The sequence below is a fragment of the Loxodonta africana genome, chromosome X (assembly GCF_030014295.1).
Source record: "Loxodonta africana isolate mLoxAfr1 chromosome X, mLoxAfr1.hap2, whole genome shotgun sequence".
In the NCBI taxonomy this organism is placed as follows: Eukaryota; Metazoa; Chordata; class Mammalia; order Proboscidea; family Elephantidae; genus Loxodonta; species Loxodonta africana.
The window spans coordinates 23,586,434-23,613,985 of record NC_087369.1 but is presented as its reverse complement, the minus strand read 5'-3'; the positions used below and the strand labels follow the sequence as shown (position 1 = coordinate 23,613,985).

Sequence of the window (27,552 nt, the reverse complement as noted above, 5' to 3'; positions counted from 1 at the left end):
TCACCTTCACATTGTACCAAGAGAAACATTTCCCTGAACAATATCTCGTTTAAAATAAAAAACAAAACCAGAACCTACCTTCCTCTGGAGATGTGGAGATTGGAACAGCTGTCAAATCATTGATCACATAATCAAACTTTCTCCCTTCTTTGGCGTACCTCTTCAGTACAGGAATGCAGTCTTCTATTAGAACCTTCCAGAGAGAACCAAAACATTCGGGTGAGCCAATAAGTGCAGATGTAGTTAAACAACACTTGTAGAGGAAGGGGAATATGCCAGCTGGGGCTCAAGCCACAGCTCCTGCCACTTTCGTCCATGTTCACAATAGTGAAAATTAAGTTCTTACTACATGTGCTTTCTATGCCTCTTCATTTAATCAAAAGAACAACTCTTGTAGCTACTATTATTTAGCCACATTTTACAAATGGAGGAACAAACTTAAGAGAGGTTACACAGCTTGTTCAAAGGCATTAAAAACAGAGCCAGGAAATGCATCCAGCTCTATCTGAAAGCCAAGTTCATACTTTATACTGCCCCTCTCACTACTATCCGTACTCTATACTTTTAATTTTTCTTTTATACTAAACACCTGAATGACTCTGTTATCTATTGATCTATTTTTGCATCTTTTAAACTATTAACCTATGGTTTTTCAGTGTTCTCTAACACTCCAAGTACTGCTGATAATTGTTGTTGTTGTGTGCCAACGAGGCAATTCCAACTCACGGAGACCCCATGAGACAGAGGAGCACTGCCCCATAGAGTTTTCTTGGCTGTAATCTTTATAGAAGTAGATCACCAGGTCTTTTCCCCCATGGAGCTGCTGGGTGGGTTCGAACTGCCAACCTTTCAGTTACCAGCCAGACACTTAACTACTGCACCACCAGGGCTCCTTACAGTGGAATCTAGAAGCTAATTATCTAGAAGAAAATAAAACCAAAACCAAACCAAACCCACTGCTGTCAAGTTGATTCCGACTCACAGCGACCCTATAGCACAGAGTAGAACTGCCCCACAGGATCTCCAAGGCTGTCATCGTTATGGACGCAGATTGCCACATCTTTCTTCCACAGAGTGGCTGGTGGATTCAAACTGCTGACCTTTCAACTAGCAGCCAAGCACTTAACCACTGCACTACCTGGCTCCTTAGAAAACACGGCCATGTAACTGTAAATAACAGCTCCTACAGTCACAGTCATTAACAACGAGTGGAGGACAGCAGTTAAGCACTGGAATTGTTATACAGATCCTATGTAATAAATAGAGGAAATAAATGTGGCGTTTGCTTAGCTTTGAAGTGTTGAAGCTATATACTGGGGACTCATCGGGCTCTAGGCAACATCCTGAACTAGTCAAGAGTTATTCTCCTTGTCGTATTTTTCTAATTACAAAAACTATGCTCATGTTTTAAAAATTCACACATAACAAATAAGCTAGAAATCAGAAGCTTGGCACAATTCCCTGAAATAACCTATTCCAAATTTTTTCCTGCAAACCTTCTTAGACATACCCTCACAATCATAAATTTTTTAAAGAAACTAGATTTTACCCTACTATTGTTTTGTAGGAGTCCTTGGGTGGTGTAAACAATTAAGCACTTGGCAGCTAAGTCTAAGGTTGGTGGTTCAAACCCACCTAGAGGTGCCTTAGAAGAAAGGCCTGGCAATCTGTTTCTGAAAAGCCAGAACCATGAAGACCCCTTAGAGCACAGTTCTATTCTGAAATCAGGATTGACTCAACGGCAACTGTTTGTTTTATAACTGGCTTCAGTTAATCACTTAACCTAAGTCCATCTATGAAAACATACAAAAGGCACTAACATCCCGACTGTCTTCAACCCACACATTAACCCTGTTTCGTATGTATCATGCTCTTAATCTTCCCATGCTTATATAAATTCTTATAAACACCCACACATAGACAAAAAGGTTCTCTTTTGTAAAACTTTGATCACACACATCATTCTGAACTTGAAAATTTTCATCTAACATCTCTCCAAATATGGCTACATGAAAATTTAATCACTTCACTAAAAATGTTGTACTCAGGTCATCCCCAACCTTTGGCCTCTAAGAAACAGAGCCATAATAAACCTCCTTGTACTGGTGGCTGTGGGCTTGATTCTCAAACATTGGGCTGCCGACACAAAAGGCATGTATACTTGTTTTTTTTTTCTTTAGTTTTTAATTCTGACAGCAATTCACACTCCTAGCAGCAGTGTGTGCAGGCACCTGCTTGCTTACATCCTCTGCAGCATGGGGTGTTGTCCCTCTTCTTGCATTTTGCTAAGTATGGTGCCAGTGTTTCACACGCACTTCCTAGCCCACTTACAAGGGTGAGCATCTTGACATATATTTACAGGTTATTTGACTTGGCTTTTGGAGCCCTGATGGCACAGTGGCTTAGGTCGGCAGTTTGAATCCACCAGCCACTCCTTGGATACCCTATGGTTCAGTTCCACTCTGTCCTAGAGGGTCACTGTAAGTCAGAATGGACTCCATAGCAACTGGTTTGGTTTTTGTTTGTTTTTGACTTGGCTTTTCTGAGAACTACCAGTTCATATCCTTTACACTTTTTTTTGTTTAGATGACTTTAAGTTGTAGAGACTCTCTGTATTATTACAAACCTGAACTCAGTCGTTTGTTACCAGCATTTTCCCGAGTCTGTCTTTTGGCTTTATTTATGGAATCGTGTTGTCATGGCAGTTTCTCGTCTTTCCTTAATAAGGTCTCCCCAACTCCAAGCTTACATACAGTAAATTTTTCTAAATGCATTAATTTTTATATCTAGAGGTTGTAGCCACCTGAAATTAATTTTTCTGTGGTGCTTCCTTTTCCCTGAGTGAATTGAAATACACCTTATATATTAGAGGTCCCTACATGCTCAGATGTGTTCAAGTCCCTGGGATAGTCCTCTGATTCGTCTATTCCCATGGCAACATCTGACATACTCCTGATTACTGTGCTTTGTAGTAGATCAGTAACCAATAGGGCACATCTCCATTCACTATGATGATTTTCCAAAACATTCTTGGCCATTCTTCAATATTAATTTTTATAAAAGGACTACAAAATCATTTGGTCTAATTCTAAAACCCCCCTTGGGATTCTGATCGGAATTATTTATAATTAGGATGAAATAAACAATACTCTGATACTTTTGCCCGAGAAATATAGCATGCCTCTCCATGTATTTGGGCCTTATTTGTTATCTTTCAATGAGATCATAAGATAATTCATTATCAATCTCACAATACTAATCTTGTTAAACTTATTCCTAGGTATTTAAAAGTTTGTCACTTTTCGAATAGGATTTCTGCCCTCCCCCATTTCCATTCAAACTGTTTGGTGTTTGGCATAGCATAACCCGTTGCCGTCAGTCAATTCTGACTCATAGCAACCCTGTAGGACAGGTAGAACTGCCCCACAGAGTTTCCAAGGGGCACCTAGTGATTTGAGCTGCCAACCTTTTGGTTAGCAGCCACAGCCCTTAACCATTACGCCACCAGGGTTTCCTAGCATAGCATAGAGAAAAAAGTTAATTGTCTTTATTCAATCACTTTACCAAATTCTCATGAATTCAACTAATTTTCTAGACAAGTGTCCTAGGTTTTAAGCAAATATTCATATCACCAACAAATAATTTGATTCTTTCTATATTTATACTGTTTTCATCTTCCTACTTTATTATTCCAGAGTGTTTATTAAGAATGACTGCTAAATATGCTCAAATGCTTTGTCGTCTGCTAATATCATATTTGTCTCCTTTCAATTATTCACATAATGAATTATGTTGACGAATTTCTTCAGGTTCACATCCTTACATTTCTGAACTAAATCCTATTTGGGCATAATATATAATTCCTTAAACAGCTAGATTTAATTTACTATGATTTTACTTAGAAATTTTATACATACATAAAATCAATCTTTAGTTTCTTCCTGTACTGCCTTAATGATTTTAGTATTAAGATTATTCTATCATCATAAAAGGAACTGGGGAGCTTTGGGACCTTTTCCATTTTCTAGAAAATGTTAAAATGACAGAGCAATTACCTGATTTTCAAATGCGAAACAACTGCAAACCCCTGCTATCTTTTCAATGACAGCATTTTAATGGCCAAAGGGCTCAATCTTTTACCGTGTATACAAGAAGCTCCCACTAGGCAGCCCCACCACTTGAGCTCTTATCTCCAGGAGAACTTTGGGCTTCCGAGGAATTTTCCAGGCTCCCCATGGTAGTTGCACTGTTCCAGAAAGGCGGCCAGAAGGAGGATGCGTTCAGGCACCCAAGTTCCTCAAGAGCCCGGTTTTAAGTAAAAAAAACTGCTTTTCCCTTCCCCCAAATGTCAGCCTGTCTACAGCATCACAAAACAATCACAACTGCATTTTAATGTGGACATAACTCCTCTCTCAATTTAAAAAGCTAGTGTGCATGTTCCAAATGAAATCCAATTTGGATGTCCACATACTTGGGAAGATGGAGGGGGCATTTAAGTACTTTCCATATCAAAAATTATTCATCAAAATGGTTTATAAATTTGGAGACACACATTTAAGACTGTTAAAGTATCTATTTGCTTGAATACCTTGGAAACCCTGGTGGCTTAGTGGTTAAGAGCTCGGCTGCTAATCAAACGGTCGGCAGTTTGAATCCACCAGGCGCTCCTTGGAAGCCCTATGGGGCAGTTCTACTGTCCTATAGGATCACTATGACTCGGAATCAACTCGAAGGCAAGGGGTTTGGTTTGGTTTTGGATACCTTGCTTTGACAAGTACTGCATATATGGCCACCAAATACGTGTGTCCTGAAAACACAACACAAACGTATCCTAAGTAATGACTGGTCAACTTTCAAGCACAGTAGGATTTAGGACAAACTAATTTGCTTATCAAACAGTAATTGTTCTTATCTCAATATTTTAATTCCCTACAGCTACCAATTAAATACCCGAATTCCCACTGAAAGACACAGACCCAAAGATTATGGAGAGTAGAGAGACAAAAGGCAGGGGGGACCAGGTCAGGAAAAGGTACAGACACGTTTTATGTAAGAATTAATAAACGTTACTAAATTCCGAGAACCTGGAGTCAGTGGTGTCGTTTTTATTACATGTATATAGAAACCAGTTGCTATGCAGTCAACTTTGACTCACGGTGACCCCATGTGTGTCAGAGTAAAACTGTGCTAGGTAGGGTTTTCGATGGCTGATTTTTCAGAAGTAAATCACCAGGCCTTTCTTCCGAGACACCTCTGGGTGGACTCGAACCTTCGATCTCTCAGCAGCCAAGTGCTTAACTATTTGTACCACCTAAAAACTCATATAAGTATATAAAACTAAAACCAAACCCATTGCTGTCAAGTTGATTCCAACTCAGAGCTCTACTTCTAGACACAGCAGAACTGTCCCATAGGGTTTCCCAGGCTACAATCTTTATAGAAGCAGACTGCCACATCTTCCTTCCATGGAGTGGCTGATGGGTCCAAACTGCGAAGCTTTCAGTTAGCACCCAAGCGTTTAACCATTGTGCCACCAAGGCTCCTTCATATGTATATACCCACCCTATATACAAATACAGAGCTCTGGTGGCACAATGGTTAAGTGTTCAGCTGCTAACCAAAAGGCTGGCAATTTGAATCCACCAGCCGCTCCTTGAAGACCCTTTGAGGCAGTTCTACTCTGTCTTATAGGGTCGCTATGAGTCGACAGCAACATTTTATATATATATATATATATACATACACACAGACAAATATATGTATAATTCACACGAGAAGAGGATTTGCTAATCTTCGTAACCAATTATATACTTAAAGCTGTTTTAAGAAGGTACAATTATGATCAATACTTACATCAATTATATTATTGGCTGACTTAAAAAATAAGTTACCTGCAAAATATAATTACCTGATAGCATTCTCCTTTAAGATTGTCTAAGACTTCGCCACATGTTTTTCGCATATACTTCTTACACCCATCAATCACCATTTGGTCAATGTCCAAAATAGGTTAAGGAGACATTTTTCCTGAATTTAGACGTACCAAAGAATTCTGAAATAGCAATACTTTAAAGAAAAGGTTAAGACACAAACAAGAAGGTTTTATAACACTAATTTGGGTATCATCAGTTTTTTAAAAACGGTGAATGAAACAATAATTTTATTTCTCCACCAACAACACTCGAAATGAACTGAATTTTCTTTTCTTTCCATGAAACAGCTTAGGAAGGCCACTTCAGCAATTGCTGAGCAGCAGACACAGTGCCAAGGCCACGTGCTCTTTAACCCACAGCTACATTATCTCTGCTCCTTTGCTGGTGGCCATATAAAAGGCTAAGTTGAAATATTTGTTCAAGAAGTCTTTATAACACATTTGCCTTCAATCCACAGTAACATTAATTGAAGTCCTAAGACAAAAAAGGAGGAAGAAAATACAAAGAAGCCCATTGAACTTGATCTCTTATACAACAAAGGATATCTCCACCATAGTGACCATCTTTGGTTTCAGTTTGACTATTTCACATAATATGCCCCCATCTCCGCCTCCCAGAATCAGCACATCTTTGCCAGTGTAATCTTCTTTCCCACTGCCCATGATGGCCTGGGTATACGCCAAATCACTCTCTGCCAAATCTGGGGAGACACAGATAAAAAAATGGTGAACTGACCACAACCCACAGCACACCTGACCTCACCACATCAGAAAGTGCTGAAATCTAGCCTAAAACTCCAGGTTTTCATTTTCAATCTTTAAAAATAGTCAACAATGTGCAAGGTTTTATGTATAAATATGCATATCTGTGTATATATATTCTAAATTGAAGACTTCTCACCATCCTGTTCATCTGATACCGAACATAATGGGCATTAGACAGTGGGGAAAAAAATTCAGTCTTAATAATGTTCTGAACGCAACAGAGAACCCCTGAGGGAGCAGGAGAGCAGTGGGATGCAGACCCCAAGTTCTCGTAAAAAGACCAGACTTAATGGTCTGACTGAGACTAGAAGGACCCCAGAGGTCATGGTCCCCAGACCTGCTGTTAGCCCAAGACAGGAACCATTCCCAAAGCCAACTCTTCAGGCAGGGATTGGTCTGGAGCATGGGATAGAAAATACTGGTGAAGAATGCGCTTCTTGGATCAAGTAGACACATGAGACTATGTGGGCAGCTCCTGTCTGGAGGGGAGATGGGAGGGTAGAGGGGGTCAGAAGCTGGCTGAAGGGACACGAAAAGAGAGAATGGAGGGAAGGAGTGTGCTGTCTCATTAAGGGGAGAGCAACTAGGAGTATGTAAGTTTTTGTATGAGAGACTGACTTGGTTTGTAAACTTTCACTTAAAGCACAATAAAAATCTTAAAAAAAAAGAATTTTCTGATATGCTGGATAATTAAAATCAATTAAGGCTTTACAAGATGAAATAAAATGACATCTCGGAGTTGCTTGAAAATAATATTCAGAGGCAACTCAAAAGGTTGGATGGGATGCTTAGGGGACAGTGAGTTTAAGATAATGGTGGTAGAAAAATGTGGAAGATGATAGCAAGAATGGAAGCACAACTTGGAGAATGTAACCAGTGTCACCAAATCGTACATGTAAGAATTGGTGAAATGGTGTATTGTTGGCTATGCGTACTTTCAACCAAAATTTAAAAAAATATATATCTGATGGAGAAAGTGGACTAGGGTTTAGGTGAAACAAGATTGGCCAGGAGTTGACAATTGTGGATGCTCGACAGTGAATTTATGTAGGTTCTTTATACTATTTTGTCGACTTATGTTTGAAATGTCCCATAACAAAAACATATTTGAAAACGAAAACTACATTTCCATTTGAAGTACAATCCAAGTACTCATCCACTAAGAAAAGAAAGGTCAAGACAAAGTTGTTATGGCACTAAAGTACACGAGGGCCCAGACGATCCACAGGTTAATACTACGTAATTGTGCAGTTCCTAAACTGCACACCTGAAAAACATTCAAATGGCAAATGTTGTGTTATATATACTTTCACAGCAATACATGCACATCTCGACCAAATAGCAGGGCCAAGGACAAGCTTGGACAAATCCACAAGGGCCCCATTTGTCAGGAAAACACCGTAATCCAACGCATCACTACGTTGTCCCACATATAGGGAAGGGATGGTATACTTACTGACGTCCCCACTGAGGATGAGAATATTTCCAAATTGCTTCGAGTGCAAAATTTTAATGTTCTGATAGGGTGAGTCCTCATCATACACCACCTCATCAATGTCATATTCCACCAGGCGCCCGTCAGCAGTGGGCCAATATCTGTCGATGGCCCCTCCTCGAACTAAGGGTGGTAATCTGGAAAAGAGGAAAACCAAAATGAGGCTTACTAGGACACTGTTTATGGTTAGAGGACCTTACAACTGGACCTGGGATTAAGAGTACTCTAATGAAAGCCACAGAAACCCTGGTGGCATAGTGGTTAAGTCTTACAGCTGCTAACCAAAAGGTTAGCAGTTTGAATCCACGAGGCGCTTCATGGAAACTATGGGGCAGTTCTACTCTGTACTATAGGGTCGCTATGAGTCAGAATTGACTTGACGGCAGTGGGTTTGTTTTGGAATGAAAGCCACATGACTCCAGGCAGGCTCCTGAATGGCTACCATCAAATGTCAACAATTGTACAGAAGAGTTCACCTTTGTAAGCCTTTCTGATACGCTTTAAATGTTTCCCAAATCAAAGCTGAAGAAGAAAATGGCCACTGCATACACATCTCACCCCAAATACCTTAGCAGGTTATCTCTTAGATCTCCTATATCAACACATCGCCATCATTACATTCACGCACATTCCCATGACTGTAATACCTCTATCTAGTAAACAAAAAAAAAACCCTGTTGCTGTCAATTCTGACTCACAGAGGCTCTTTAGGACAAAGTAGAAGCTGTCCCACGGAGTTTCCAAGGCTATAATCTTTACGGAAGCAGACTGCCACATCTTTCTCCCATAGAGCAGCTGGTGGGTTCGAACCGCTGACCTTTCGGTTCCCAGCTGAGCACTTAACCATGTGCCACCAGGGCTCTTCAATGTCTAGTACAGAATCCATATTCAACTGTCCCCAATTGTCCCACTAATGTTCTTTATAGCTGTTCTAGGAGCCCTAGAGGCGCAGTGGTTAAGAGTTCAGCTGCTAACTGAAAGATCGGCGGTTCAAACCCACCAGCAACTCCATGAGAGAAAGATGCGGCAGTCTGCTTCTGTAAAGATTACAGCCTTGGAAACCCTATGGGGCAGTTCTACTCTGTCCTACAGGGTCACTAAGAGTTGGAATCAACTCAATGGCAACAGGTTTTTGGAGCTCTGGTGGTGCAGTGGTTAAGAGCTCAGCTGCTAACCAAAAGGTTGGCAGTTCAAACCTACCAGCTGCTCCTTGGAAATCCTAAGGGGCAGGTTCTACTCTGTCCTATAGGGTCACTATGAGTCAGAATCAACTCGATGGCAATAGGTTTGTTTGTTTTGGTTTACAGCTGTTGGGCTGTTGAATAAAGGATCATACACTGCATTTTCTTTCCTTTTTTAGCCTGATTTAATCTAAAACGGTTTTTTCTTTTTTCCTAGATTGTTTCATGACTTTGACATCTCTGAAAAAGTCCAAACCACGTGTTGTGCAGAAAAACCCTCTTATGGGTTTGCCTGTTTTTCTCTTCATGATTAGCTTCAGGTTAATATCTATTACACAGGTGTCCCATTGGGGACACAAGATGTGTGTTTTTCCTACTATTGGTGATGCTAAGCTTAATAACTTGGTTAAAGTGATATCCACCAGATCTCTCCACTCCTAAAAGAACTCTTTTGCCTTTGAAATTACTAAGCAACCTGTGGGGTGGTCCTCTGAACCTATGTGAAGGCCCTGATCCCTCAACAGACCTCCACCAGTGGCTCTGGCAACTACTGAAGATCCTTGCCTGAAACAATTATTATGTTGTTACTGTTGTTATGTACCATTATCCTGACTCCTCACCAGACCCACTGGCTCCTAGCAACCCTATATGACAGAGTGGAACTGCCTCACAGGGTTTCCTAGGCTGTAATCTTTACGGGAGCAAATCACCAGGTCTTCTTTCCCACGGAGCCACTGATGGGTTTGAACTGCTAACCTTTTAGCTTGCGGATGAGCGCTTTAACCGTTGCGCCACTAGGGCTCCTAACTATCACTATAAAACCAAAAACCGAACCCGTTGTCACTGAGTCGATTCGGAATGAATTGTTACTATAAAAAAAAAAAAAGCAAAATGATGATTTTCTAATTCTACTCTTTTGTAAATACTCAGTATTTTTGATAGGTTGAACTTAGCATAAACTACCACCAACCATTGCCATGGTGTCGGTTCCGACTCATAGTGACCCTGTAGGACAGAGCAGAACTGCCCCGCAGAGTTTCCAAAGAGCACCTGGCGGATCTGAACTGCTGACGTTTTGGTTAAAAGTCGTAGCACTTAACCACTACGCCACCAGGGTTTCCAAACTACCACCAGAGGCTGCAAAATGGCAGGGGAAAAGAGCCCTGGAAAAATATCCTGGCAAATATACCCCAGACCCAAACAAAATGAGAACACATCACACACGTGACACAACAGGGTGCCTGTCACGTGTTCTCAAACACGGCATCACACGCAGGCATAAAAACCTCAAACGCTACAATGTGCCACCTGCCGTATTGCTCAGAGTCTTTCTCTTTCCACTCCCTGTTTGCCTGATTCCAAGAGTACAGTTTGAACTGGTTAGTAAAGAGGTTTTCTATGAGGAAATACTAGCATTTGTAAAGAGCACTGAGATTTACAAAGCATGTCCCCAGAAGCTCTCGTTCAATCTAAATAGCTTCTTATTTAACCACGTCTTAATCTCTCATGTAAACAAATTCAGCTTTGGGGATTTTCAGCAGACCAGAGGTTTTTCTTGTAAAATGTAAAGAGCTCCAGTCAAGACAACGCCAGAGATGAGGCAAAACAGGATTTGAAAGAAGTCTTTTCCATCCTGACTGAAGCTGATGGGCAGTGCATGGAGTGAGATGAGGCGAGGGAGCCACATATGGTGGGGTGCTAAGTACAAAGTCACCTGCACTTAGGGGGGAACCCACTCCCTGGTTGACAGCCAGCCAGCTAGAGGCAATGACTGAACTAAGGACAAACCCAATGAAAAGAAAAAATGTCTATTCTCAATTGTGTCAATACTGCCTCGGCTATGTGGAAGAACTTGGCTTCACTGCAACACAGTAGTTTTTAAAGAATGGCAAAGAAACAAGCAGGATCTCTAACAGGATGCGGAAGTCATAACCTCGATGAACCACTCAGCCTAGCGTAAAGCACCTCTCTCGGTTAACCAGCTACTTACAGAATTCTTGTTTCAGCCTTCACTGCTGAAAACCTAAAACGGGTTGTAGAGAGAAAAGTTAAGCAGAACATGGCCCAAGCCTCAAGTACGCTGTATAAACTGTGAGAATTTGGGTGTGGGTTAGGGAGTAGGGGGACATGCCAGCTACCAACACAGGCCTTTGCTTATGAACAAGAGCAGGGACAAAGCCCTCCACTTTGGAGAAAACTGAAGAATCAGCAAGTAGTTCGAGACAACCAATCAGCAAATGGCTCCTTGTGAAAAGATTTTAGGTGGCAAAGGGGGGAACTTTAACGAAAGGGTCAAAATGAATCAGTGATCTCTAAGGCTCCCTCCATCTCTAATATCCTAAGAGTTGATGCTGGTGCTTTATAGAAATACAAATTTAAATGGAAAATAATGAAGTAATAAGTGAGGACTTCATGGCAAGTCTTTTTTTTTTTTTTTTAATTCCCTATTTCCCAGCTTCCCCCCACCACCCAGTTCCTGGTAACTAACTGTTAATCTACTTTTGTCTTAATGTATTTGCCTAGTCTAGATATGTGCAAGTTTTTAAAAACAAAACTTGCTGATGTGAGCTTGTTTTCCTGTTTCTTTTTTCAACTAGATTACAAAAATAAAAGTTTTCTAATAAGCCCCACGGCTTTAGTTTAGCATGGCTTCTTAGTTGAAAACTCAGATTTAATTCACTGGCAAAAAGGGCAAGTGATAACTGCGGGCACTGTTAGTGAGTTATTTGTTCATGATTTCATCTTTAACAACGTCATCCCCCAGATAGAAAAGTACAACCATCCTCATTCTTTTGAGTTTTGAGGACAATAGTTCCATGACAAGGCATTCCCAAGTTCTCAGCCCCCTCCACCCTCATTTTATATGAAGATGTAAAAATTGTGACAAGCAAAAACAAGGACACTATGCAGCATCCAAAATCTGAAGCGCAGCTCCACTCTCACTTTAAAAACTTACGAAGCAAATAAACCCCACGGCTCATGAACGCTGAAGCCCGTAAGTGCAATTCATTTTTTACTCGCTCCCAGAAGCAAACCTGATCAAAACCAGACCTCACTTGCATATTGGTTGATTCATCATCACTGAGTTAAGCCACCGTGCCACTCAGTGGGAATCAGTTCAAGTCAATGCTGGGTGCAGATAAAAAAAACTCTGCAAGCAGAACAAGCTGAAAGATCCCGAAAGGGGCTAAGGGTTTGTCTGTGCTTTTAAGAGGGGCGAGGGGGAAGGCCGCAGTCCCGGACGCATAAACTGAGCTTGTTGTTGTTCTTGTTAGGTGCCGCAGAGTTGGTTCTGACTCACGGTGACCCTATGTACTACAGAACAAAACAATACCTGGTCCTGTGCCATGCTCACAATCATTGTTATGCTTGAGCCCACTGTTACAGCCACCTCGTTGAGGGTGTTCCTCTTTTCCGCTGACCCTGTATTTTACCAAGCGTAACGTCCTTCTCCAGGGACTGAGCCCTCCTAATAATTACACAGCCCAAGTATATAAGGCTGTCTCACCATCCTTGCTTCTAAGGAGCATTCTGGTTGTACTTCTTCCAAGACAGATTTGTTCGTTCTTTTGGCAGTCTGTGGTATATTCAATATTCTTCGCCAACACCACAGTTCAAAGGCGTCAATTCTTCATCCTTCCTTATTCATTGTCTAGCTTTCACATGTATATGAGACCACTGAAAACATCATGGCTTGGGTCAGGTGCACCTTAGTCCTTAAAGTGACATCTTTGCTTTTTAACACTTGGAAGAGGTCTTTTGCAGCAGATTCGCCCAATGCAATGCGTTGTTTGATTTCTTGACTGCTGCTTCCATGGGTTTTGATTGTGGATCCAAGTAAAATGAAATCCTTGACAACTATAATCTTTTCTCCGTTTATCACGATGTTGCTTATTGGTCCAGTTGTGAAGGTTTCTGTTTCCTTTATGTTGAGGTGTAAGCCATACTGAAAGGCTGTAGTTTTTCATCTTCATCAATAAGTGCTTCAAGTCTTCACTTTCAGCAAGCAAGCTTGTGTTATCTGCATAATGCAGGTTGTTAATGAGTCTTCCTGCAATCCTGATGCCCCGTTTTTCTTCATACAGTCCAGCTTCTCAGATTATTTGTTCAGCATACAGACTGAATAGGTATGGTGAAAAGATGCAATCCTGACACACACCTTTCCTGATTTTAAACCACTTTAAACAAGTATCCCTTGTTCTGTCCTAACAACTGCCTCTTGATCTATGTACAGGTTCCTCATGAGCACAATTAGGTGTTCTGGAATTCCCATTCTTCGCAATGTTATCCATAGTTTGTTACGATCCACACAGTCGAATGCCTTTGCACAGTCAATAAAACACAGGTAAACATCCTTCTGGTATTCTCTGCTTTCAGCCAGGATCCATCTGACATCAGCAAAGATATTCCTGGTTCCACATCCTCTTCTGAAACCGGCCTGAATTTCTGGCAGTTCCCTGTCAACATACTGCTGCAGCCGTTTTTGAATGATCTTCAGCAAAATTTTGCTTGCATGTGATATTAATGATATTGTTCAATAATTTCTGCATTTGGTTAGATCACCTTTCTTGGGAATAGGCATAAATATGGATCTCTTCTGGTCGGTTCGCCAGGTAGCTGCCTTCCAAATTTCTTGGCACAGACGATTGAGCACTTCCAGCACTGTATCCATTTGTTGAAACATTTCAATTGATATTCCGTCAGTTCCTGGAGCCTTGTTTTTCACCAATGCCTTCAGCTTGGACTTCCTCCTTCAGTACCATTGGTTCCTGATCATATGCTACCTCTTGAAATGGTTGAACGTCAACCAATTCTTTTGTGTATAATGACTCTTTGTATTCCTTCCATCGTCTTTGGATGCGCTTTGGATGCTTCCTGCGTCGTTTAGTATTTTCCCCATAGAATCCTTCACTATTGCAACTTGAGGCTTGAATTTTTTCTTTAGTTCTTTCAGCTTGAGAAATGCCAAGCGTGTTCTTCTCTTTTGGTTTTCTATCTCCAGCTCTTTGCACATGTCATTATAATACTTTGTCTTCTCCAGCCGCCCTTTGAAATCTTCTGTTCAGTTCTTTTACTTCATCATTTTTTGCTTTTGCTTTAGGTATTCAACATTCAAGAGCAAGTTTCAGAGTCTCTTCTGACATCCATTTAGGTCTTTTCTTTCTCTCCTGTCTTTTTAATAGCCTCATGCTTTCTTCATGGATGATGTCCTTGATGTCATTCCACAACTCGTCTAGTCTTTGGTCATCAGTGTTCAACGTGTCAAATCTATCCTTGAGATTGTCTCTAAATTCAGGCGGGATATACTCAAGGTATTATTTTGGCTCTTGTCAACTTGTTCTAGTTTTCTTCAGTTTCAACTTGAACTTGCATATAAGCAACTGATGGTCTGTTCTGTAGTTGGCCCCTGGCCTTGTTCTGATGATATTGAGCTTTTCCATCGTCTCTTTCCACAGATATAATCGATTTGGTTCCTGTGTATTCCACCTGGCAAGGTCCAGGTGTATAGTCGCCGCTTAAGTTAGTGAGAAAAGTATTTGCAATGAGGAAATCGTTGGTCTTGCAAAATTCTATCATGTGATCTCCAGCATCATTTCTATCACCAAGGCCGTATTTTCCAACTACCGATCCTTCTTTCTTTCCAATTTTCACAGTCCAATCACCAGTAATTATCAACGCATCCTGACTGTACGTTCGATCAATTTCAGACTGCAGAAGCTGGTAAAAGTCTTCAATTTCTTCATCTTTGGCCTTAGTGACAAGTGCACGTCTTGGCCATCTAGTGCTGCCATAACAGAAATACCACAAGTGGATGGCTTTAACAAAGAAAAATTTATTTTCTCACGGTCCAGTAGGGTACAAGTCCAAATTCAGGGCATTGGCTCCAGGGGAAGGCTTTCTCTCTCTGTCAGCTCTGGAGGAAGGTCCTTGTCCTCAATCTTCCCCTGGTCGAGTAGCTGCTCTCAGGTGCAGGGACCCCGTGTCCAAAGGACGCACTCTACTCCTGGTGCTGCTTTCTTGGTGGTATGAGGTCCCCAGCTCTCTGCTTGCTCCCCTTTCCTTTAATCTCAAGAGATAAAAGGTGGTGCAGGGTACATCCCAAGGAAACTCCCTTTACCTTGGATCAGGGAGGTGACCTGAGTAAGGGTGGTGTTACAATCCCACCCTAATCCTCTCAACGTAAAATTACAATCACAAAATGGAGGACAACCACACATGGCCTAACGAAGTTGACACACACACTTTTGGGGGGACACAATTCAATCCATGACAGTGCACAAATATGAATAATAGTCGTATTAACTGGTCTTCCTTGTAGGCATATGGATATTATCCTATCGCTGACAGCGTTGTACTTCAGGATAGATCTTGAAATGTTCCTTTTGACGATGAATGCAATGCCATTCCTCTTCAAGTTGTCGTTCCCAGCACAGGAGACCATACGTGACTGACTGATTCAAAATGGCCATTACCAGTCCATTTCAGCTCATTAATGCCTAGGATATCGACGCTTATGCGTTCCATTTCATTTTGACGATTTCTGATTTTCCTAGATTCATACTTAGTACATTGCACATTCTGATTATTAATGGATGTTTGCAGCTGTTTCTTCTCATATTGAGTCGTGCCACATCAGCAAATGAAGGTCCCGAAAGCTTCACTCCGTCCATGTCATTAAGGTCGACTCTACTTTGAGAAGGCAGCTCAGCTCGTCCCCAGTAGTCTTTTGAGTGCCTTCCAACCTGGGAGCTTATCTTCTGGCACTATACAATGTTCTGCTGCTATTCATAAGGTTTTCACCGGCTAATGCTTTTCAGAAGTAGACTGCTGAGTCCTTCTTCCTAGTCTGTTTTAGTCTGGAAGCTCAGCTGAAACCTGCCCAACATGGTTGACCCTCCTGGTATCTGAATACCAGTGGCATAGCCTCCAGCATCACAGCAACATACAAGCCCCTACAGTACAACAAACTGACAGACACGTGGGGGAACTGAGCTTCGGTAGGGCAAAAAATCTGGGTGCTTAAACCAAAAAAAAAAAAAGTAGGAAGTCCTGCACACTGTCATGTTCTTTTCACTTTAAGTTTGCTTGCTGTCCTTGTCCACCCTACTCAGCCCAGACCCAGTGCCGTGGAGTAGATTCCAACTCATAGCGACCCTATAGGACAGAGTAGAACTGCCCCATAGAGTTTCCAAGGAGTGCCTTGTCCACCCTACCTGAGGTTAAACAGCTTTCTAGTTATCTTATGTCCTGGGGCCTTCCCATGGGCTTATCAAACTTAGCACGCTGTGAGTCATTAAGTACCTAAAGATCAAAGCTCTTGTCTATAAGGTTTCCCTCTTCTGGAAAATACCAAGAATTGGCAAGACCTGTATTCTGGTTGATTCCATCAGCAGAATGACCTTAGTAAGGTCCCTCCAGTCTCTGCATCTAAGTGTTTGCCCCTATGAGCAAGGGACACGCCTCCTACCCCTACCCCAGGGGGCCTAATGAGAAGCTACCCACCTAGACCAGCCCACCACAAATCACTAATAATTAAGTGCTAAATATTAAAAAAAAATTCTGTTGCCATTGAGTTGATTCCAACTCATAGAGATGCTATAGGACAGAGCAGAACTGCACCATAGGGTTTCCAAGGAGTGGCTGGTGGATTCGAACTGCTGACCTTTCGGTTAGAAGTTGCAGCTCTTAACCACTGTGCCACCAGGGCCCCATCCCTATCATATAGATGAGTTGTTAATGTGTCATTTCCCCCACTGCCCTGTAGGGGAGTCCCAGTTCTTTGGTCCAGTTCCTCTCTGCCAAGGTGCTTAAATCCAAATGTAAAATTAAGTATCCTTAAGATAGGGGTGTCTGATACCAAAACCAGGTAAAGACATCACAAAAAAAGAAAATTACAAACCTATATCCCTCATGAACATAGATGCAAAAATCCTCAACAAAATTCTAGCCAATAGAATTCAACAACATATCAAAAAATTAATCCACCATGACCAAGTGGGATTTATACCAGGTATGCAAAGCTGGTTTAATATTAGAAAAACCATTAATGTAATCCACCATATAAATAAAACAAAAGACAAAAACCACGTGATCTTATCAATTGATGCAGAAAAGGCATTTGACAAAGTCCAACACCCATTCATGATTAAAACTCTCAGCAAAATAGGAATTGAAGGAAAATTCCTCAACATAATAAAGGACATCTATACAAAGCCAACAGCCAACATCACTCTAAATGGAGAGAGCCTGAAAGCATTTCCCTTGAGAACGGGAACCAGACAAGGATGCCTTTTATCACCACTCTTATTCAACATTGTGCTAGAGGTCCTAGCCAGAGCAATTAGGCTAGACAAAGAAATAAAGGGCATCCAGATTGGCAAGGAGGAAGTAAAATTATCTATATTTGCAGATGACATGATATTATACACAGAAAACCCCAAGGAATCCTCCAGAAAACTACTGAAACTAATAGAAGAGTTTGGCAGAGTCTCAGGTTATAAGATAAACATACAAAAATCACTTGGATTCCTCTATATCAACAAAAAGAACATCGAAGAGGAAATAACGAAATCAATACCATTCACAGTAGCCCCCAAAAAGATAAAATACTTAGGAATAAATCTTACCAAAGATGTAAAAGACCTATACAAAGAAAACTACAAAGCACTACTACAAGAAACTAAAAAGGACCTACTTAAGTGGAAAAACATACCTTGCTCATGGATAGGAACACTTAACATAGTAAAAATGTCTATTCTACCAAAAGCCATCTATACATACAATGCACTTCCGATCCAAATTCCAATGTCATTTTTTAATGTGATAGAGAAACAAATCACCAACTTCATATGGAAGGGGAAAGAAGACTCGGATAAGTAAAGCATTACTGAAAAAGAAGAAGAAAGTGGGAGGCCTCACTCTACCTGATTTCAGAACCTATTATACAGCCACAGTAGTCAAAACAGCCTGGTACTGGTACAACAACAGACACATAGACCAATGGAACAGAATTGAGAACCCAGATATAAATCCATCCACATATGAGCAGCTGATATTTGACAAAGGCCCAGTGTCAGTTAATTGGGGAAAAGACAGCCTTTTGAACAAATGGTGCTGGCATAACTGGATATCCATTTGCAAAAAAATGAAACAGGACCCATACCTCACACCATGCACAAAAACTAACTCCAAGTGGATCAGAGACCTAAACATAAAGACTAAAACGATAAAGATCATGGAAGAAAAAATAGGGACAACCTTAGGAGCCCTAATACAAGGCATAAACAGAATACAAAACATTACCAAAAATGACGAAGAGAAACCAGATAACTGGGAGCTCCTAACAATCAAACACCTATGCTCATCTAAAGACTTCACCAAAAGAGTTTACCACCTACAGACTGGGAAAGAATTTTCAGCTATCACATCTCCGACCAGCGCCTGATCTCTAAAATCTATATGATTCTGTCAAAACTCAACCACAAAAAGACAAACAACCCAATCAAGAAGTGGGCAAAGGATATGAACACACACTTCACTAAAGGAGATATTCAGGCAGCTAACAGATACATGAGAAAATGCTCTCGATCATTAGCCATTAGAGAAATGCAAATTAAAACTACGATGAGATTCCATCTCACTCCAACAAGGCTGGCATTAATCCAAAAAACACAAAATAATAAATGTTGGAGAGGCTGCGGAGAGATTGGAACTCTTATACACTGCTGGTGGGAATGTAAAATGGTACAACCACTTTGGAAATCTATCTGGCGTTTTCTTAAAAAGTTAGAAATAGAACTACCATACAACCCAGAAATCCCACTCCTCGGAATATACCCTAGAGAAATAAGAGCCTTCACACAAACAGATATATGCACACCGATATTTATTGCAGCTGTTTACAATAGCAAAAAGCTGGAAGCAACCAAGGTGTCAATCAACGGATAAATGGATAAATAAATTGTGTTATATTCATACAATGGAATACTACGCGTCAATAAAGAACAGTGAAGAATCTGTGAAACATTTCATAACATGGAGGAACCTGGAAGGCATTATGGTGAGCGAAATGAGTCAGAGGCAAAAGGACAAATATTGTATAAGACCACTATTATAAGATCTTGAGAAATAGTATAAAGTGAGAAGAACACATCCTTTTGTGGTTACGAGGAGGGGAAGGAGGGAGGGTGGGAGAGGGTTTTTTACTGATTAGCTAGTAGATAAGAACTGCTTTAGGTGAAGGGAAGGACAATACTCAATACATGGAAGATCAGCTCAACTGGACTGGACAAAAGCAAAGAAGTTTCTGGGATAAACGGAATGCTTCAAAGGTCAGCGGAGCAAGGGTGGGGGTTTGGGGACCATGGTTTAAGGGGACTTCTAAGTCAATTGGCAAAATAATTCTATTATGAAAACATTCTGCTTCCCACTTTGAAATGTGGCGTCTGGGGTCTTAAATGCTAACAAGCGGCCATCTAAGATGCATCAACCGGTCTCAACCCACCTGGATCAAAGGAGAATGAAAAACACCAAGGTCACACGATCACTATGAGCCCAAGAGAAAGAAAGGGCCACATGTACCAGAGACTTACATCATCCTGAGACCAGAAGAACTAGTTGGTGCCTGGCCACAATCGATGACTGCCCTGACAGGGAGCACAACAGAGAACCCCTGAGGGAGCAGGAGAACAACGGGATGCAGACCCCAAATTCTCACAAAAAGACCAGACTTAATGGTCTGACTGAGACTAGAGGAATCCGGGCGGTCATGGTCCCCAAACCTTCTGTTGGCCCAGGACAGGAACCATTCCCGAAGACAACTCATCAGACATGGAAGGGACTGGACGGTGGGTAGGAGAGAGATGCTGATGAAGAGTGAGCTAATGATATCAGGTGGACACTTGAGACTGTGTTGGCATCTGTCTGGAGGGGGGATGGAAGGATGGAGAGAGTTGGAAGCTGGTAAAATTATCACAAAAGGAGAGACTGGAAGGGCTGACTCATTGGGGGAGAGCGAGTGGGAGTATGGAGTAAGGTGTGTATAAACTTGTATGTGACAGTCTGACTTGATTTGTAAACGTTCACTGGAAGCTCAATAAAAGTTAAAAAAAAAAAAAGGATAGGGGTGTGCATGTTTTTTCTTTTTTTAATTTCCGAAATAGCTTTTTGTGACCTTTTGAAACTTTTTATGTGTAGAAACTACAATCTGGGTACAATTCTAAAATTCCCTTGAGGCAGAAGGGTCTCAACTGTTCTCCAGAAAGTCCGACTTTTTTTTTCTTTCTCAAATGCTTGAATTTGAGGTAATCACCTGGCTATGAGGAGACTATCTGCTTCTCTACAAAAAGATGTAATGAAAAAGAAAATATACAAATAACCATACTTACAAACGTTGAGAAAACTCACAATATTTCTTAACCCTACTATCTGGGCATCCTGCAGCTCTCTGACACCTCAGAGGACCAAAAACCACAGGAAAGATTCCAAAGCACCATGGGAAGGGTGGGCCTCAGTCCAATTTTACAGAGGGGACATGAGGCTCAATAACAGAAGATTTTGAATCCTGATACAATTTTCTCCACTCTATCTCACCACTTCCCCATGTGCTAAGGTTGTTTTGTTTTCATTTAAAGAGGGAAAAAGACCAGTTCGTATTCAAAGCACAAGTTCACTGAACAGATATGAGACTTAGTTAAGATACCATGAAATGCAAATATTCACAGAGGAAAATGTGCTCAAGAAGGGATCACAAAACAAACCTGCTTATGACCTAACCACGGGTGAAAGGGTCAGGCAGGGAACAGGTATGTAGACTGGACAATGGTGTAGGACAGTGATTCCCAAACTTTGTTGCACATTAGTATCACGGGAGAAGACTTGGAAATCCCAGTGCCTCACTCAAAGCACATACCAATTAGATCAGAATGTCTGAGGGTGTGATCCCCAGGTGATTCCAATACAGAGCCAAGTTTGGGAACCACTGCTGTAAGATAACTGGGAGTAGTGGGGACTGCATCAAACTGGGCAGTGCAGGCCTACTTATGGAATTCCAAATCAAATTTTAAAACATTTGGTCAAAGCCCCTGAGTGGTGCAAATGGTTCAGTGCTTGACTACTAACTGAAAGGCTGGTGATTCAAACCCACCCAAAGGTACCTCAGAAGACAGGCCTGGTGATCTGCTTCTGAAAAGTCAGCCTTGAAAACCCTATGGAGTAGTTCTATTCTGCACATGTAGGGTTCACCATGAGGCGGAATCGACTCAACCACAACTATCATCAACAATAAAATATCTGGTCAACAAAGGCAGTGCCAGAGCAAATCTAGCCGTCCATCTCAGACACTTAATATCCCCAATTTTGATCTACCAAATTCACCTGTTTTCTTGCAGGGAGTGTAGGCTGTCTTCCTTCTCTCATCTCCTGACCATTTAAACAAACAAAAAAACCCCATTGCTGTCCAGTGGACTCCGCCTCAGAGCGACCATACAGGACAGAGTAGAACTGCCCCATAGGGTTTCCAAGGGGTGGTCGGCGGATTCAAACTGCTGGCGTTTTGGTTAGCAGCCAAGCTCTTGACCATTTAAACAGTTACAACATTAATGTGATGGTCTGTAGTGTCTGCCAGCACTCTCTAGGTGGATCATTTCCTTGCGTTACATATAGTATCTTGTGATAGCTCATCTTTAGCAGGGGTTGTTACAGGTGAAAGCAAGGACCGTGTGCTCAGGCTGTACTGCCAGGGCAGCTTTGCTTTTGTTTCTACCAGGCTTTCCAGGGACTTCCGGGATCCATTTTTAATTTTTGCTTGGCTTGGAGATTCCTGTACCACCCAGCGAGTAAAATTCATTCTTCACTGGGCCAGATACCTGGGGCTTAGACCATCTGTTATGGATTGACCTGTGTCACTCAAAAACGTGTGTCGTAAATCCTAACCCCTGTACATGTAATCCCAGATGGGAATAGGGTTTTCTTTGTTATGTGTTAATGAGACCATATCAGTGTAGGGTGTGTCTTAATCACTTTTTGAGCACAGAATCAAGCAAGCACCAGAGGAAGACAGACAGCACATGAAGATCACCAAGGAATTGAGGAACAGTAGCTGAAAAGAGACAAGAACCTTTTCTCAAAGCTGACAGAGAGCTTTCCTCTAGAGCCAGGACCCTGAATTCACAATTCTAGCCTCCTAAACTGAGAAAAAGCCACCCACTTGTGGAATTTCTGTCACAGCAGCACTAAGAAACCTAGACACCCTTTGACTGAGGTGGCAGTCCTGGCAGGGTCTCCGCTTTATACAGTTCCAGCCCCCTGGAATCACTCCACATCTTTCTGCTTCATTCATTGTGTGCGTGTGTGTGTGTGCACGCACGCACTCATGCGTTTTGTCTTATTTTGGTGTGAGGGGCCCATTAGCTCAGCCCACCCCGTGCCAGAACCAGGGGTTGATTTCGTTCCTTCCCACATCTTAAGCAGACGCTAATCAGGGACAACACTGCCATTACAATGCCTTTACCAATTAAACAAACATAAAAGGCCATTCGGGAGGACTTACCGTTTCACCCTCCCAGTAAAGTCCTGACTCAGTTCTTTCATTCGTTCTTCTACTTTGTTCAAAAGCTACAATTAAAAGGAAAAGACAAAAATCAATAGACTTACATAACAGGCTGAGTGTAAGAGCTAAATTACAGACCAGAAAACTGAGGTCATGTTGACAGAGCTGTGCGATATTGGCAGATATCCGGATACACCTGTGCTGCCCTCCCCAATCCCCCAACCCCCAAACCCACCCCCACCCCACCCCACCCCGCTAGGCCTGGCCCGGCCTGATTCCACAGGCCCATACCAACTTCCCTCTCCTTGGCGCAGACCTTGCATCAGTCTAAGCTAACAACAAAACAAAAGGCAAGGGGGAGGCTAAGGGGTAATGCAGATATAAAATCCTGGTCACATGCTACAACATGGGTGAACCCTGAAGCCATTATGCTGAGTGAAGTAAGTCCGAGAACAACGGACAAATATTGTATTATTCTGCTTATATGAGGAACAGGCAAATCCACACAGACAGAAAGTAGATTAGTGGTTGCCAGGGCCTGGGGGGAAGGGCTAAAAAGGAGTTATTGCTTAATGGGTATACTTTCCGTTTGGGATGACGAAAACAGATGTGGAAATAGCGATGGTGGTTACACAACACTGGGGACATACTTAGCGCCACTGAATTATACACACAAAAATGATTAAAATGGCAAATTTTGTTATGTGTATTTCACCACAATAAAATAATTATCACATTAAAAAAAAGGTTCTGGTTAAAGGTTTTACATTTCCTCCAGTGGAAAGTAAAATCATTACTCAGTACTCAGGCAATGACGGGAAAGATTACAACCAGGCTCCTAAAAACAACCGAGGAGCAACTATTTCTCTTCTAAAGCCACTCATCTGGAGGGAGAAAAGATTAACATGTGTTAACTGGGAAGTCAGCAATTAAGGGAAAGAATTTTAACGACATCATTAAACTAAGCGGATTTTAAGATCCTTAAACTACTGGATAAGTAAAAGTAAAAAACCAACACTGTCAATTTCTTTGTTGCCTTGCACGTCATTGTCGTAACTCTGAAGGTCCAGCAACACCAATCCATGAGGGTAAATTCTCAAATTGGCAAAGCTATAAAGGAAAGCATATTTTTAAAATTAGGAACTGTGTCATGGGACTCAAAAAAAAAAAAAAAAGGCGCCACACCAATTAAGAGAAAAAAAACCACCGCACCCTGTTTGCCCTAAATTATATTGTTAACCCTTTTGCTTTCTTACACAGGCCTCTTTTTAGGGGGAAAAAAAAGTTACCAATCATTTATGGGAGATTCAGAGGGAGTCATCAAATGCTAAAGGTTTCAAAACAGATAACTGGAGCCCAGAAAGTGATTCGGTAGCAGGGTGGGAGAATCTGATTGTTAAAAAGTCGATTGTGCCAGGTTTAGTAAGTGCTGCCTTAAAAGAAAGGGAGAGGGAGGAGGAAAGATCAAACTGGTTCTCCCAATTAACCTTCAAAATGGAGTTGTGGCAGGGTGAAATCCATGTAGTGCCCCCAAAAAACCACTGCCATCGATGCCAACTCATAGCGACCCTACAGGACAGAGTAGAACTGCCCCGTAGGGTTTCCAAGACTGTAATCTTTACGGAAACAGACTGCCACATCATTCTCCCATGGAGCAGCTAGTGGGTTCAAACTGTCAACCTTTCGGTTAGCAGCCAAGCACTTTAACCACTGTGCCACCAGGGCTCCTCCCACTTAGTGCAAGGGTCTGCACACTCTGGCTCTATAGCCGTCAGCCGAATTCAGCTTGCAGCGGGCTTTGGTAAAGCCTGCGCACCAAGAATGGTTCTTACATATATAAGGGTTGTTTACAAAAAAAAAATACATGACAAGAGACCTTATGTGGCTCCTCACAGAAAGTTTTCTGACCCCTGATTTAGTGGCTCTGACCAGCTCTTTTCTGTATGAAATAGAATATATTAGAGTGCACGACATACAATAACAGTTCGTAATTGCCTGATGAGACCTTGATTTCAATTACATGCAATTATATTCAAAATTCAATTAAAATTGATTTTGTTTCAATTGTAATTACATACGCAGATGTGTATGCACAGAGTTATGAGATTACCTCTTACAGTAAGTTGTGGTTAAAGAAAGAATTGTGTCCAGACAATACAAGTAATGTGCTTGGATTAAAAAATAAATATTAACTGGTTAAAAATTTTTACCTTCAATCTTACCAAAAATAAGTAAATAAACAAACCCATTGCCACTGAGTCAATTCCAGCCCATGGTGACCCCACGTGTTACAGGGTAGAACTGCTCCACAGGGTTCTCTTGGGTACAATCTTTATGAAAGCAGATCACCAGGTCTTTCTTCCACAGTGCCACTGGGCGGGTTCAAACCACCGACCTAACAGGTTAGCAGTTGACTGCAAACTGGTTGCGACACCCAGGGACCTCCTTCAACCCTTAAATAGCCTAAAAATCAAGGTTAGGCCCTACAAATCAAATTCACACCCCATGAACTCATCTACACCTGAGTGAACTGATCATCTTTCCTTCCCCCTCTGCCACTACCAGTGGCACAAAAAGGGATCTAGAAATGCCACCCCTAAGCAGGTGGTTCTAGCAAAGAGCCTTCCCACAAGAGACTTACACCGCAGACAGTGCTGGCAGGTAGGGTCAAGTACCGACCTCCAGGATGAGAGCGCTTAGGGATAAAAACAGAAACAGAGAGAAAAAACAAAAAGCTGCCAAGGGGAAAGAAAAGGGGAATCCGAAAAAAAAGGTGGACAAGGACCAGGGCCAGGCTACTCAGCATCACAAGAGGACCATTAACCTAGAAGCCAGCTCATAAAAGGAATATGGGGTGGCTGGTCTTTCCCCTAAACCATACATGGCTAGGAGAAGTGGGGTTTCAGGAAAGGCACCCTTGGCATGTGTCCTAGTTAAGTGAGAAAATTATTTTGTAGCTAAGCACATTCATTTTTATACTTTCTGCTTTCAAAAGTAATTCCCGAACAGCAGTCAACTACTACTCCCTTCCAGAAGGGGAAGAATTCTAAGCCCTCTGTATGACTGGAATTGGTGCCGTGGCAGAGAGGCAGGCAGGGGCCCACCCGCAAAGGCCTTTAGGAGATGGCAAGAGATTTAAGGCTTTGGTCTGAGGGTGGAGGAAGAGCTTAACCAGGTGGTGGAGAGGCAAATTCTGATTTGCTGTGGAGAAAAACTGGCCCTGAGTGTGGACAGTGAAAGAACAATGGCAGGGAGGGTGGAGAATGGAAAAGGAGGAAGAGGGTGGGCACAGGAGGTATAGTGATGGTGGTGTTGATTTTGGGTCACCCTTAAGAAATAATTTTTAGATACACTGGAACTAAACACATATATGAAGGTTTACTACATAGTTAGCAATACAAGTCTGGGCTTGGGGAAAGAAGGGTTGGGCTGTCTCTGAAAGGCAGCAGGATAGAGAACAAGAATTAACGCCATAGGGTGGACCATGGCAGACTTACAAAGAGAATAACAGAGGTGTGGGGGTAGCGGGATGTTCAAAGGGTAAAAGTTTCCCTCACCTCCCAGCATTGTTTTCTGTACTTCTGTCAGATGGTAGGGTGGTTATTTTTTCTTTTAATAGGAACACAAAGGAGGGAGAGGAAGCCAAGTGGAATTCAAACCCATTAGGGGAACAAAAACCATCAGAAATACCCAAGAGCTCACATTTTAAAATTAGGAGTGCAAATTGCTAAGATCTTAATTAATAATTTGCATACTAAACTAGTCAAGGTAGAAGAGAAAGTAAAGTATAAGAACATACAAAGAGCTCCATGCCGGCTGTCTTCTGTGATCAGTCCTTTCCTAATTTAGGCTTTCTTGCCCACTCAGAACATATTTACTTTCATCTGCATATTGACTACATAAAGTCTAGTCTTTAACACCTTTAAAAAAAAACATCACTTGGGCTCTTGGATCAGCTCTGCTTCCTGTCTAACTGCATGTTGACTGTATCATCCTGCATCTTACTATGGTCTGCATTCATTGATAATCACTTAAACCAGTGCTACTACTCCAAGTGAGGTCCGTAGACCAGCAGCATCAGCCTCATCTGGGGGGCTTGTTGGAAAGGCAGTCTAGGGCAGACCTACTGCATCAGAAAACTCTTGGGATGGGGCCCAGGAATGTGTGTCTCAACTATCTCTCCATCACTGCCTGCCAGTTCACACTACTTACCCAGGGGTTCTTAGTCCTGGCCACACAGTAGAATAATCTAGGAGGCTGTGGAGAAATACTGATGTCCAGGCCCAACGGCATCATAATCTCAGGGAGGGTGACCAGGCATGGGTATTTCGTGAAAGCTCTCCCAGGAACTTCTAACGTGCAGCTAGGGTTGAGAAGCACTGAATTCTAGCCCTCTTCTAAAAGTTGGCAAAAGAAAAAAAAATCTGGACTTCCACCCTCCTCCTTAAGATCCCAGATCTGGCTCAAGGCCACCTCACCTGCCATTTTTGTTGGTGTAGGTTGCTAAGTAGCCATGGTCCTGCCAGGTGTGCACCGACTCCGTCATTCCCTGCTCCTGGAAAATGGACTGGAGGCCTTTTAGAATGGTCTCACCATCAGCTAGAAAACAGGGGGAAAAGGCAACATGGTG

At 41.9% G+C, this 27,552-nt stretch overlaps 1 protein-coding gene across 1 annotated transcript in view; it reads right to left on the bottom strand.

Moving 5' to 3' along the window:
* The window catches only part of SMS (spermine synthase), a 62,213-nt gene that overhangs the window by 11,474 nt on the left and 23,187 nt on the right, over positions 1 to 27,552 (bottom strand). The window contains exons 2-8 of the mRNA XM_064278088.1: positions 27,401 to 27,521; positions 23,939 to 24,032; positions 22,923 to 22,987; positions 8,154 to 8,329; positions 6,479 to 6,633; positions 5,909 to 5,998; positions 79 to 193 (exon numbers count right to left, since the gene is read on the bottom strand). Of these exons, the coding sequence (XP_064134158.1) occupies positions 79 to 193; positions 5,909 to 5,998; positions 6,479 to 6,633; positions 8,154 to 8,329; positions 22,923 to 22,987; positions 23,939 to 24,032; positions 27,401 to 27,521 (816 nt within the window). The remainder of the gene's footprint in view (positions 1 to 78; positions 194 to 5,908; positions 5,999 to 6,478; positions 6,634 to 8,153; positions 8,330 to 22,922; positions 22,988 to 23,938; positions 24,033 to 27,400; positions 27,522 to 27,552) is intronic.